Source organism: Culex pipiens, chromosome 2 (genome assembly GCF_016801865.2).
Source record: "Culex pipiens pallens isolate TS chromosome 2, TS_CPP_V2, whole genome shotgun sequence".
In the NCBI taxonomy this organism is placed as follows: domain Eukaryota; kingdom Metazoa; phylum Arthropoda; class Insecta; order Diptera; family Culicidae; genus Culex; species Culex pipiens.
In genome coordinates this window covers 66,838,997-66,852,079 of record NC_068938.1, presented here as the reverse complement: position 1 = coordinate 66,852,079, position 13,083 = coordinate 66,838,997, and the positions used below count along the sequence as shown (strand labels likewise).

Sequence of the window (13,083 nt, the reverse complement as noted above, 5' to 3'; positions counted from 1 at the left end):
TCACTTGGCCTTTTCTACAGCCAAAAAACTGTCATTTGGAAATGACCCAGTTGAGTTGAAACTGCTGTCAGTGTCAGTTTGTGATTTCCAAAAAACACAACTCAGCGGTTGTTGCCTCGAATCCTTTTTCGCAATTAAAGGGAATTATTGATAAAAGTAGTGATTTGTTCGTGATTTTTGGTGTATTTTCGTACTAGCCACAATGTCCGACATCCAAACTCTCATGGACATGGGATTCCCCAAAGAAAGAGCGTAAGTTTACTTGTCTTCTCGGCTGAAACAAACCTAACCCGGTTCTTCCTTCGCAGCGAGCGAGCCATCCAGGTGACGAACAACAAGGGCGTCGAAGCGGCCATGGAGTGGCTGCTGGCTCACGCCGACGAGGACATTCCCTCGAGCAGCAGCGGAGCATCGTCGGCTCCAGCACCAGAAGACGGAGCAGTCCCGACAGAGGCTTCCGCTGCTGCTGCTGCTGCCGATGAGCCGGCTCAGGTGGCCAAGTCGCTCAAATGTGACGAGTGTGGCAAGCTGTTCAAATCCCAGGAGGAGGTCGAGTTCCATGCTGCCAAGACCCAGCACAGCAGCTTCTCGGAATCGACCGAGGAGAAAAAACCGCTCACGGAAGAGGAGAAAAAGGCACAGCTGGCCCTGCTGGAGGACAAGATGAAACGAAAGCGCCAGGAGCGCGAGGAAAACGAAAAGAAGGAGGCCCTCGAGCGGGAACGGCTGCGCATCAAGTCGGGCAAGGACATGCTGGAGGCGAAGCGCAAAATGGAGGAGCAGGAGATGAAGAAGATCATGGACCAGCGGCGCAGGGAAAAGGCGGAGGAGAAGGCGGCCCGGGACCGGGTGAAGGCACAGATCGAGGCGGACAAGGCGGCCCGGAGGGCCAAACAGGCTGGGTGAGTTACGGGAAATGGGTCACATTAAAGATGAAATTTGGTTTAGCCTTCCTCGCCTTACTGAGGAAAAGGCTATAAAATCACTCCAAACATGAATTTCTTAATTTGCCCTCCTAGACCCACCTTCACGTATACATATCGACTCAGAATCAAAAACTGAACAAATGTCTTGTATGTGTGTGTTTCGATGTGGATGTTTGCACCGAAATGTTATCACTCAAATATCTCAGAACTGGCTGAACCGATTTGGACCGTTTTAGTCTCATTCGATTCGTCTTGGGGTCCCATAAGTCCCTATTGAAAATTATGAAGTTTAGTAAAGTACCTACTTTAAAAGCTATGCTAAAAATTGAAGACAGCCCGGATTTTCGTAAAAAAGGTGATTTTTGTTAGAAAACCCGTCCTGTTATACATTTTTTGAAAACTATTTAAAAGACCTTTCCAACGAGCCCAAAAGAAGATCGGATAACCCTATCAAAAGTTTTTAGCACATAAGTGTTATTAATACACTTCTTTGAGGCCGGATCTGAGATATTTTGATAATAAAGATAAGCGGATCCATCAAGTGACCCATCATAAGATGTGTAATCAAAAGACCTCTCCGTTAAGCCTAAAAGATTAAAGATTTGAATACCCTATCTTAAGTATATTAATGTGAGGAAGGCATCAACCACCTTGAGGTATATAAAGTAACGTTTTAAAATAGTGTATGAGAGACTATTTTGAAAATATTTTTTTTGTCTGTGATTATAGCGTCTTCCTGCCGGCCAAGGATTGATACCTAAGAGCATGCAATGGCACTGATCTTGTTGCGTGCTCTTCGGTTGACGTCCTGGTAAGGAACATCCTGGAAGGAGCGCAACTAACTACTTCCGTAGTTCTGTTAGATCATCCGAATTATCTTGATCAGAACAGTATAGCTCTGGTTCCTTGCGAGTGTCCTATTTTCTTACCTCCACGTTGGCTTGGTTTTCATGATGACCTAGCTGGTGGCCTGTGGAAACGGATCGTAAACCTTTGATCACCGCGGGTCAGAGTCGAGACGGCTGAAAGAAAGGGGCGCGACAATGTGGGAAAGGGTAGTAATTTGTGATTGTAGACGGTATTGTTTTGATTCGCAGTATGTTGAGTCAACTGCTGTGGATGTACCTGAAACATCGCACAACGGGGTTTTCTCTTTTCTTCATTCTCAGCTACTACCTATCTCTACTGGGGGGTCTACTGCTCTACTGATTCCCACTTTTTCACTGATTCTTCTATTTAATATCATTTGATTTTCACTACCTAACTTTTGATTCTCTTATCTCTCAAAGCTTTTCCACTCTATTTTTACCAATTGATACTGCTGTAACAAACTTTGTTTTTTTTTTCCTTAAAAATATACTTTTCCTTAATGTACTAGTCTATTTATCATTTGCCTAATTTTTTTTGATTTTTGTTTTTTTTTGCGAATTTATTTATTTGAATAATTTTTTATCTGTCCTATAAATTATTATTACTATAATCAAAGCTTTTTCTCTCAATAGCTCATTCTCTTACTATTGATTCTTTATTTTTATAAAATATATTCTCTTTAACTGTCTATTGTTTTCAATCCCCTTACTCAATTTATGGAATGGTTAAAGGATTAACACAAATATTACTATTGTACTTTTGGTAAACTTTTATAACATGCTTAGGACCAAAAATTGTAACAAAACACCGCGACAAAAGAAATAGCAACAGATAAACACGACTCAACACTAGGAAAGATTTCAGGAAAAAAAACAATACACAGTAAAATAACAACTCGTTTTTGAATTCAAACTAAAAATAAAACAGTTTTTGCTTTAATGAAAGTTGATAGGCACACTTTAAATGGTTAGGCGCTTATACTTACATCAAACCCTACGTAATGTACCACCCCCGGCCGAGTTAAAATGCGTAACCGGAAAAGAAGGTGTGCATGCCTGGCACGAACACTCAAAGCGTGTTCTAGCGTGTTGCTCGTACTGACTCAGAGCAAGGGTGAGATGTAGGTGTAAGGGCAGTGCGTGTTCGTCGGGAACCTGGTGCATAAGATCGGTCAAGGCCCGTTCTTACACTGAAAATTGCGAATTGCGAATTGCGAATTTGATTTTGATTTTATTAACTTTTGATTCTCTTATCTCTTAAAGCTTTTCCACTCTTTTTTACCAATTGATACTGCTGTAACAAACTTTGTTTTTTTTTTTCCATAAAAATATACTTTTCCTTAATTTACTAGTAATATCAAGTCTATTTATCATTTGCCTAATCTTTTTTGATTTTATTGCGAATTTTTTTATTTGAATAATTCTTTATCTGTCCTATAAATTATCATTACTATAATCTTTTTTTTAATCCCTATTTATTAACTATTGTCTAATTTTACATCTACTCTTCAGCTTCTCATTTTTATTTTTTTTAAATACAATCATCATTCTCTAACTATTGATTCTTAATTTTTGTAAAATATATTCTCGCTTACTGTCTATTGTTTTCAATCTTCACCCCTTTTTTCAACAAGTGAGGTTTGAGCCCTTACTCAATTTATGGAATGGTTACAGGATTAACACAAATATTACTATTGTACTTTTGGTAAACTTTTATAACATGCTTAGGACCAAAAATTGTGCAGGCCAAGGGTGCATGATACTGATGATACTCGTCGGTTGACACCCAGGCGAGGAACATCCCGGAAGAAGCCCAACTACATCCGTAGTGCTGTTTGGACAAAACAGCATGGCTCTGCTACCTTGCAAGTGTCCTATTTTCTTACCTCCACGTTGGCTTGGTTTAGTCATCATGATGACAAGGTGTAACCTAACTGGTGGTCTGTGGAAACGACTCGTAAACCTTTGACCAGCGAGGGTCAGAGTGGAGACGGCTAAAAGAAAGGGGCGCGTCAATGTGGGAAAGGGAAGTAATTTGTGATTGTAGACGGTATTGTTTTGATTCGCAGTATGTTGAGTCAACTGCTGTGGATGTACCTGAACGTCACAGAACGGGGTTTCTCTCCTTTCCATTTCCAGCTAACAGCTATCTTCTGTTTATTTTGTTTCACTGATTTTCTTAAACGGCTTCTGTTTACTTTCCTCCATTTGATTTCGATTTTACTTATTTGATTCTCTTATTTCTCAACGCTTTTCCACTCTTTTTTACCAATTGATGCTGCTGTACCAAACTGTCTGTTTTCCCTTAATTTGGCAGCGATGTCAATTTTGTTTATCATGTGCCTTTTCTTTATTTATCTATTTGAATAATTTTTCATCTTCCCTGTAAATTGCCCTCAATACAATATAAGCTTGTATGTTACCTCTATTTATTAACTATTGTTAATTTATTTATCTACTTAATAAATTACTATCTTTCTTTTACTATTGATTCTTTACATAGTATATTTCCTTCACTGTCCATTGTTTTGAAACTTCACCTTTTTCTTAAGCAAGTGAGGTTCGAGCCCTTACTCAATTAATGGAATGATTAAAGGATTAACACAAATATTACTATTGTACTTTTGAAAAACTTTTCTAAAATGCTTAGGACCAAAATATTGTAACAAAACACCGCGACAAAAGAAATAGCAACAGATAAACACGACTCAACATTAGGGAAGATTTCAGGAGAAAACAATACACAGTAAAATAACAATTAGTTTTTGAATTCAAACTAAAAATAAAACAGTACTTGCTTTAATGAGAATTGATAGGCACACTATAAATGGTTAGGCGCTTATACTTACATCAAACCCTACGTAATGTACCACCCCCGGCCGAGTTAAAATGCGTAACCGGAAAAGAAGGTGTGCATGCCTGGCACGAACACTCAAAGCGTGTTCTAGCGTGTTGCTCGTACTGACTCAGAGCAAGGGTGAGATGTAGGTGTAAGGGCAGTGCGTGTTCGTCGGGAACCTGGTGCATAAGATCGGTCAAGGCCCGTTCTTACACTGAAAATTGCGAATTGCGATTATAGCGTCTTTAGAGCCTCTTCCTCTCATATAGGGGGAGAGGGGGTAATATGCACCTTCTAAGGGAAAACTGTGATTTCTCAACCATTACAGCATTACTGTGGAAGAATTTTGTTCGATGTTCTAAAACAACTATTATTCTTCGTCATCCATGTGAAAAAAGTCTTAAAAAACCTCTAAATTGTTCGAAAATATCAAATTTCTAAAAACATTTTTGATTTATTTCAAACAATCATGCGGGGCAATATGCACCGCAACATTGGGGCAAAATGCACTACAACAACGGGGCAAAATGCACCACAACATGGGGCAAAATGCACCGGGTATAATCAGTTTTCACTAGTCACCACTAGATGACACCGCTGTTTTTACTAAGGAGCTTCACAGCGGTGCATTTTGCCCCGACCACGCTTTTTGCAGAAAATTTAATTAAAAATGCATTTTTGATGTTTTTGGACTTATCTATCTACAGAATAATGAAGATTATGGCAAAAACTACTTACATCAACACTTACAATATCAATAAATGCTTTTTATATTGTCCAAAAATCATAATAAAAGTGCAAAGAAAATTAGATGAAAACACAACATTTTAAAGTTTTGCAAATAACTTGAGCTGTTTTTATACTGCGATGCTTAAATTTTTCCAGCATGGTTTTGCAATGTTAAGCTTCCAATTTCTATGATTTTTCCCCGGAAAATTCTTCCAAATACCGAGAAAAGCAGGGGGTGCATTTTGCCCCGGGGGTGCATATTACCCCCTCTCCCCCTACATCAATTTCTCCGTATTCGGCGACGCGTTTGGAGTCAAAATAAATACCTGTTCAACTTTTTTTCAGGACATTTCATAATTTTTTTTTTATAAGTCAAAGGACGTTTTAGTTTAGAATTTTCTTAGCGAACGCATCAATAACATCTTCTTAAAACTTCGGGTTTGTGCTCAATTTTTTCAGAAGATCGGCTTCCACTGCCATCAGTCATCATCACCAGGCTGAACAACCTCGGTTACCCCATGGTAGATCACAAATAGAATACTGAACTAATATGTTACATACCACCGATTCTTACTAAGCTCTATGAAATGCAATCTATAGTATACTATATGTCAATATAGTATAGATCCAGTCGAAGATAATAAAGAAAATGGCACGAAAAAATAGAGTTCGGAATTTTAAACATACAGAGCATTGCTTCGTCTAAAGAATGTTGTTCTACCAAAGATGTCATGGTTTAACAGCCCAAATGAACTCATAATCATTGAACTTCTTGAACCGGGTTTCCATCTGACAACAACAACATTGGCAACCACGGTATTGAAGATTGTGTGGTACTTATTTCGACTTGGCTCTTCGCCTCCAGCTGCAACCTTTGCTTCTTCGAACAGTCGGTTGAAGTGATGTTCACTCATGAGTTCCCCTATCGCCGTTTTACCTGATTTAATGTTACGCAAGAAATCGGTCGAAGCCGCCAGTTTCAATAAACTCAAACGCCGACTCGGACAAATGACAGAGGTTGAGATTCTTGATCAACGTCTTGATTGACAAGATGTGTTTCCGCATGTTCGACTCCATCAGGGGGGTCGAGCAGTAGCCATCCTCGTCCCAGCTCTCTTCATGGCTACAAAATGGAGGATGTTGTATTGAAGAAGTTACGGAATCGACCAAGAAAATAAATTAATACTGACAGCTCTTCAATCAACTCAAATCCAAATCAATGCCGTAGGTTTGCAGTACCTGAATGACATCTTCTTTGATCACTTTTGTCGTGTGCCGCTGCTTGAGCTGGATGATGGAAAGAGTTCGGACAACCTGTTTCTTTCGCTGCATGAACTCGATATTTATACCCAACATGTCTCGACCGACACCAGTAGCAATGTCGAGCTTGAGACATATGAATTTGCCAGCAACTTTTCGGGTGATCTTTCTTTCTTTTCTTTCTATTTTAGTTCTTTCGTCATTGTGTCAGTTCCTCGCTACTTCACGACCGTGGTCCAGAGAGTCTGGTCGAATCTTTATTTCCCGAACGTGCTCAGCGCTTCCCTAGCTCGGATGTGAACTTCAAGTACCTAGGGTGGGAATTTTCGATGAAACTGTTGGGTTCGCTGGTTTCCGGAACAGAATGACTGAAGTCGATTCCAGGTCTTATCAATCCATTTGAAGATTCAATTGCCAAGGAAAAAAAAATCAAGTCCGTCCTAAGTTATTTCAAGCTAAAATATTAGCATTGCAGCTCCACAAGCTCATTTGTTAAATTCATCGTGTTAAAGCGGGCCTATTTCGATAACAAATGCAGAGCATCTTCATGTTTAAGTGAATTACTTAGCTTATTTTATCTCTTAGAAGAATATGAACAGTTTCAAGGGAAGAGGCCCTTAGGTCTGCCGTGCTGCTTACTGGACTTATAGGCGATTCCTACCGGGGGATACCAGGAAAACCGGTCGCAATCTTGATGCGCTCTTATACGGCTGTTCCTCATGTCCTTCTCAATATTCTCGAATTCCGTAGACGGTATGAAACTAAGAGACTCTTTACTTAAGAACAAACGCCAAGATTAAGCAGTCGTCGAAGTGATGTCCGCTGTTACAGATACACTGCAACAGAACCACATTTTGCAGTATTACTTCTTGTGATGGCTGGAAAAGACGACGGAACGGAAGACAACCGGTTCGGCCAGCAACTGCAAAAATCCGGTCCGAAAGCATGTAATCTGTTCCTCAAAGAACCTGATAAAGACCGTTATGGATTTAATAAAGATGTGGACTCGTTGGTTTGTAGAAAGACGGCGAACAGAGCTTCGTTTGGTTTATTTAAGCTTTCTTTAACATGGTTGTATTGGGACAACGTTGGCAGAGCTGCCAACGTGATATTCTTGACAGATGTCAATTGACGTGTGATCATAGGGCACTTGTCAAGTCGTCAAACTTGTCATTTTTATGTTGACATATACCAACACATGTACATGACAGTGCTGGCCGAGGTCAGAGTTAACATTAGTTCTAGATTAAGTATTCCAAAGGTCCTATCTGCATAGAAAACCCACGACCATCATAGGTTGCTTTGAAAATTTTCTAGAGTTTTGAACATATTTGTCTTAATTGAACCCGCATTGTAATGAGGCCAAAATATACTCTTCACGCTTTAACTAGCTTCCGGCTAACTGCTTCCCTTCCCATCCACAGCGAAACGGCCACCTCGCCGGTCCAGTCACTACCCCCGCAGCTGTCCAGCCCGGTGGTATCGTCTTCCCCGGCGGCGGCGACGTCGGCCCCCAAAACCTACACCAACGCCCGCATCCAGGTGCGCATGCTGGACGGAACCACCCTGGTGGAGACGTTCGACGCCAAGGAACAGCTGGCCGCCGTTCGGCTGTTTGTGCAGCTCAAGCTGGGCCCCAACCCGGTCCCGTTCGGCCTGATGACGACCTTTCCGCGGAAGGTGTTTACGGCGGAGGACTTTGACACCCCGCTGGAGAAGTTGGGGCTCGTGCCGTCGGCCGTGCTGATCGTCACGAAGACGCCTTAGAGATTAGGAATGTGAGAATGGGTGAATAAAATCGGGGGTTTGGTTCTGAAAGTTTATTTGTTTTGGTTTATTTTTATTTTACTTCGAAAAAAATGCAGCGCCTTTTCTCCGGTTCTCGGTTTCTGCTTAATTGATTAGTTTAATTGCTGTATTGGTTTTTTCCTTCTATCACTATTGGGAATCAGGTCGTTTAGCCTTCGATTAAATACCAATCGCGCTAAAGAATAGTAAAATAATGTTTTTTTTTTGTTAAATATTTACACAGGCTGGCTCACAATTTCTAAGCTAGCGTGACTTTATATTTTTTATATTTTTTGGTAAAGTCCTAAAGTTGCATTTTGACGTATGAAGGTATCGCTTTTGGATGGGATTAAGTAAAATGTTGAAAATCTCAATGAGTTGATAATGTAAAATTAGTTAAAACCATGCTGAAATAAAATAAACTAAATCGGACGAAATCGCTCAAATGGTTGTCCACTTTAGCAGTTGGATCAGCTTGTAGATGTTCACCAGCAGCTTCATCGTTCGGCTCTCCTTCGCCTTGCGGCTTTTGTACTCGTCGAGAAACTTTCGGTGCAGGTCGAACGGCGACAGGTGGGTCTTGTCGAAGCGCGATGGTGGCACGGTTGCCGGGTAGAAGATCGGTTTGTTGACGTTGCAGTTGGAGATGATTTTTCCAAGGGTTGGCGAGTTCAGCGCCACTTCCTCAAACAGGATTCCGTCGCAGTCCGCCAGTTCCAGGTCCTTGTTGAAGCACACGCGAATCTCGTTAATAAATTGTTGCTTCGTTTCCCGGTCGTAGAAACACTCGATGGCGACGTTCTTCTGGAAGCGATTGGTAAGGACTTCGTGAATGTTGGACAGCGTGTAGTTGGCGCCGGGCGTAACGCTTCCCTCGTTGAGCACATCGGCCATCGAGTGCTGCTGCAGCCAGGAAAGGCCCTGGCCAAAGTATTTGTTCTCCGAGTTGAGCTGAGTCAGCACTGCCGCTGCACAGGTTCCGTGCTTGAGCCACTCGTGCCGCCACAGCGAATCGTACGGCTTGTTCTTCTCGACGTTTGTCCAGAACTGCTCCAGCTGGGGCTCGATCGGGGCCAGCTCGGTCACGTTGAAGATCGCCGTCTTGTTGCAGAAGCTAGGTCCAATCGTGTTAAGCTTGGTTGGCCAAATGCCGTGAATGGTCCAGATGTTCCTGGGCGAGGGCAGTCCGCACACGTTGCTGGCACTCTTTTCGCGCCACTCGTAGCACGCCGTGATGGGCCATCGCTGGGTGAAGATCAGCAGATCAAAGTGGGGGTCCTCCTCGAGAACGGCTTCGTTCTCCAGCTCTTCCTCGGATGAAGAAGACTCCACCGAGTACAGCTCCTCGGACGAACTGTGAAGAAAGGGGAGACATTTGTAAAAGAAGGTATTGGTGGTTTCTGAATGTGCACTTCATTGATATCCATGTTAATGTCAGGTATCAAGAAAGCACAAATGTACCAGCAAAAATGCATTTCCCAAACACAGACGTAAAGTTCAAGTACCTTCTATGCATTAAACAATCTGCCTATTATGTTTCAAAGTAACGGGACAGGTTAGGAGAAGACATTTTCCACGATCACACAGAATACGATTTGGTCGAACAAGAACGAATCACAAAACGATTGACGATTTCAAGCAAAAGCTTTGGTTTGAATTGATAATTTTCGTTGAGCTTTTTTGTTTTTCCAGTTTGATGTGCTCCTTCTGCTTGTCAGCTGGCGAAGAAGCCATTTTCCACGATCACACAGAACAAGATTTGGTCGAATCACAAAACGATTGACGATATTAAGCAAAAGCTTTGGTTTGAATTGATAATTTTTGTTGAGTTTTTTTGTTTTCCCAGTTTGATGAGCTCCTTCTGCTTGTCAGCTGGCTTTCTTATCAGCTTCGTTGATGCGGTAGATTATGCTCGTGACAGATGAATGAGCGGATGATCTCCGAGGTTGTTGAGCTGCTTGCGTGTGATGGGTGCACTACTTGAGATTACATTTAGGGTTGACCTTCAACTTCGGGTTATAATCTGAAAATAAAAGAATTTATCTGTAAATGTTTGCAATGCTTTACAGTTGTTCGAGCTTGTTTCAATTATTATTTTCAAACTTTGAATCCAAATATAAAATTAGCATCTACTTTGAAATTTTAGCGCCCATATTTGACTATGTTAACATGCTTATTAACAATAATCAAATCAACATGGTGCTCTCAATTCGAACTGATTCGCATATTAAATTCAACAAAGCCCCGTTAATTGGATTGCACTAAAAAGATTGCCACAACATTGGTGTCGTAATCAATCACAGCCCAAGAAAGCAAATCAAAACATTTTTCCTCCATCCAGATAACGAAAGGCAACAAAGCAGCCCAGGTTCAATAACTTGACTTTTTTTTGATAAGGTCCTATAAACAAAAGTAAACATTGAGTGTATCCCGCTTACTCCGATGGACTTTGACATAAGGTGTGAAAGGGATACACTCAATGTTTACATTTGTTTATAGGACCTTATCAAAAAAAAGTCAAGATAAACAAAAACAACTTTTTTTACGGACAAATGAACGACGCATTTGTACTTACTCCCTTCCGAGAACGCAGCATTGCAGGTAAAAAGCCACCAAAACGATGGCCAGGTGTTCCAGTTTCATCTTCTCTTCTCGGATCAAATTTTCGTCGTCGTCGCAAAGAGGGGAGAAAGTTTTTCACCTGCTGTGCATTAGTGATGCTTCGGATTCGACTCTCCACCGGAAAACGATAGTCCCGGGTTGGTGCAACTGTATCCGCGGGTGTGTTCCTAGCAGCCGGATGCTGCCGTCGTAAGAATTTAGGAGCTAATTTACGTCCGGATTTGGAATTTCAGTGGAAAGATGTTCGATTTATGGCTGTTTTGTGACTGAGTCACGTACGATCAAAATATAAAATGAAAACTCTGCTCGGCGCTGTCAGAAATGTGCTGGCTGCGTGCTGCCGCGACGAGGGGTTTGAAATCGGTTGGGCTTTGAACGCAGCCATTGTGGGAAATGCGAGCTGCAGTTTTCAGAAGGCTAAAAACATTTTTTTATGACAAGCATAAATTTTTAAATTTTAAGACTTGGTTTTAATTTTTACAAAGGGTTGTAGATGATTTTTTTTTTAAATTTTAACAGTGAATGATAATTATGTTCAGACTGATAATTTTGTTTCAATCATCGAGAAAGCTTTGTTTGTTAGCGCAGTTTCACTTTGTAAATCCACAAAAGGTTTAAAACTGGATATTAAAGTATTTTGCAGGATTGGTTTGCCCGAGGGGCAGGACACACCTAATTAATTATTGTATCACTAATCAACTAGCGTAATTTTCAGTTAATTAGCTAATCAATTAGCGCTGACCTGACACGTCATTCCCACCCCGATTTAAACTATCTTGTCATATCGAGAAGAGTCATTTTGACAGCAGCAAACGTGCTTTGTTTCCAATGTTTTTGGAATGATTCTTAAACCCCGATTCGGAATATTCCGAGAAAATTGCACCTTCCAGGACGACCATTATCGTTATTCCTGTGGTCTAAGCAAAAGAGGTGGACTGCAGCACCAATCCTGGTCATTATTTTCGGAAATTCGGTTTGGCTCTTGAGTGAGAAGTATGGTTTTGAAGCACAAATATAGGTTCAATCTTTGGTGTCCCCAGCGGAAATTCCCGGAGATCGAGCTTTTAGTTGATGGCCCTGGAGTTTCTCCGCGTCAGGAACCAGCGGATGATGCTTCCACCGCCACGTTTTGTTCGTTTCGACACGGATTTCTTAAAATTCTGCCAACTCAGCCAAAATCCCTTTTTTTCGGCGACACGATTTTTGGTTCTGCTACCGCTTGCTGCTATTGCGACAGTAACGACCTAAAAATGTGGCCCAGATAGGTTGGGCTGGCCGTAACCAGAAAATGTTTTTCGCAGACAGATAAACGGAAACGAGGAAGCAAGCACGGTTCTAATAATTCAGACCATTCGAATCGAGCTTCTTCCGGGATCAAATTTCAAGGCGCTTCGTAGTTGCGGACCTTCATAGACGAGTTAGAAGTGGAAAAGATTAGTTTGCGATGTCCAGAATGATGTAGCCTGGGTGATACGATCACTTTTTCCCTTGTGATTCCGGCAGTGCAAATTACCAAAAGATTGACTTGGCCAGTTCTTGAGCGGTAATTTCATTACAAAGAAATTCCCCCACCCCCATATGTAAAAACCAAAATTTATTTCACACGTAATCTCCAGATTAGAATTATCCCCCTTTTAGCACTCGTGTTACAAATGATGGCCTTTCCGGTACACGAGTTCTGCTCAACGCCAACAATTTTTCGCAGTCCAGGATCGCACTCCTGACCGAATCCTTCCGAGTGCGGTCCAACCTGTCAATCACGTCCTGGTACATGCTCGTGTTGTTCTCCTAGTTCCGACTGTAGATGTTAACGCTGCCGTTCTCCAGCAGGTGGATAAGCGTCCGATCTCCGTCGTACTTCCACTCGCACTTAAATCAATCCCGTCGAATCGCTCCAACACTTTCTGAACGCCCTTGGGCGGATGCGCCAATACGGGCCTCAACGGTGTTCCCGGCATCATCGAACACTTGTCCACCAGCAGCAATGGTACAATCTGGTTGTAATTCGGACACTTTCAGTGCACCGTCTTCAGCACCAACGCAACATCCT

The 13,083-nt window shown here is 41.7% G+C and overlaps 2 protein-coding genes across 2 annotated transcripts; one reads left to right on the top strand and one right to left on the bottom strand.

Annotated features, from left to right (window-relative positions):
* The first annotated feature begins 65 nt into the window (after positions 1–65).
* LOC120425906 (UBX domain-containing protein 1) lies at positions 66–8,446 on the top strand. Its single transcript, XM_039590525.2, has 3 exons — positions 66–252; positions 309–902; positions 8,048–8,446. The coding sequence occupies exons 1-3, from the start codon at positions 203–205 to the stop codon at positions 8,388–8,390; spliced, it is 987 nt and encodes a 328-aa protein (XP_039446459.1). The 5' UTR covers positions 66–202; the 3' UTR covers positions 8,391–8,446.
* On the bottom strand, positions 8,429–11,321 carry LOC120425907 (ribonuclease Oy). The gene is made up of 2 exons (XM_039590526.2): positions 10,987–11,321; positions 8,429–9,765 (listed from the first exon to the last, which is right to left on the bottom strand). The coding sequence occupies exons 1-2, from the start codon at positions 11,052–11,054 to the stop codon at positions 8,853–8,855; spliced, it is 981 nt and encodes a 326-aa protein (XP_039446460.1). The 5' UTR covers positions 11,055–11,321; the 3' UTR covers positions 8,429–8,852.
* Positions 11,322–13,083: the final 1,762 nt, after the last annotated feature.

What these genes read in the sequence shown, in the direction of transcription:
- LOC120425907 (XM_039590526.2), bottom strand. Translation starts at nt 11,054, where the DNA reads ATGAAACTGGAACACCTGGCCATCGTTTTGGTGGCTTTTTACCTGCAA. An exon ending in TGCTGCGTTCTCGGAAGGGA is followed by an intron (nt 9,766 to 10,986) that starts GTAAGTACAAAT and finishes CTTTCTTCACAG; the next exon opens with TTCGTCCGAGGAGCTGTACT.
- LOC120425906 (XM_039590525.2), top strand. Translation starts at nt 203, where the DNA reads ATGTCCGACATCCAAACTCTCATGGACATGGGATTCCCCAAAGAAAGA. An exon ending in GGATTCCCCAAAGAAAGAGC is followed by an intron (nt 253 to 308) that starts GTAAGTTTACTT and finishes CTTCCTTCGCAG; the next exon opens with CGAGCGAGCCATCCAGGTGA. An exon ending in CGGAGGGCCAAACAGGCTGG is followed by an intron (nt 903 to 8,047) that starts GTGAGTTACGGG and finishes TCCCATCCACAG; the next exon opens with CGAAACGGCCACCTCGCCGG.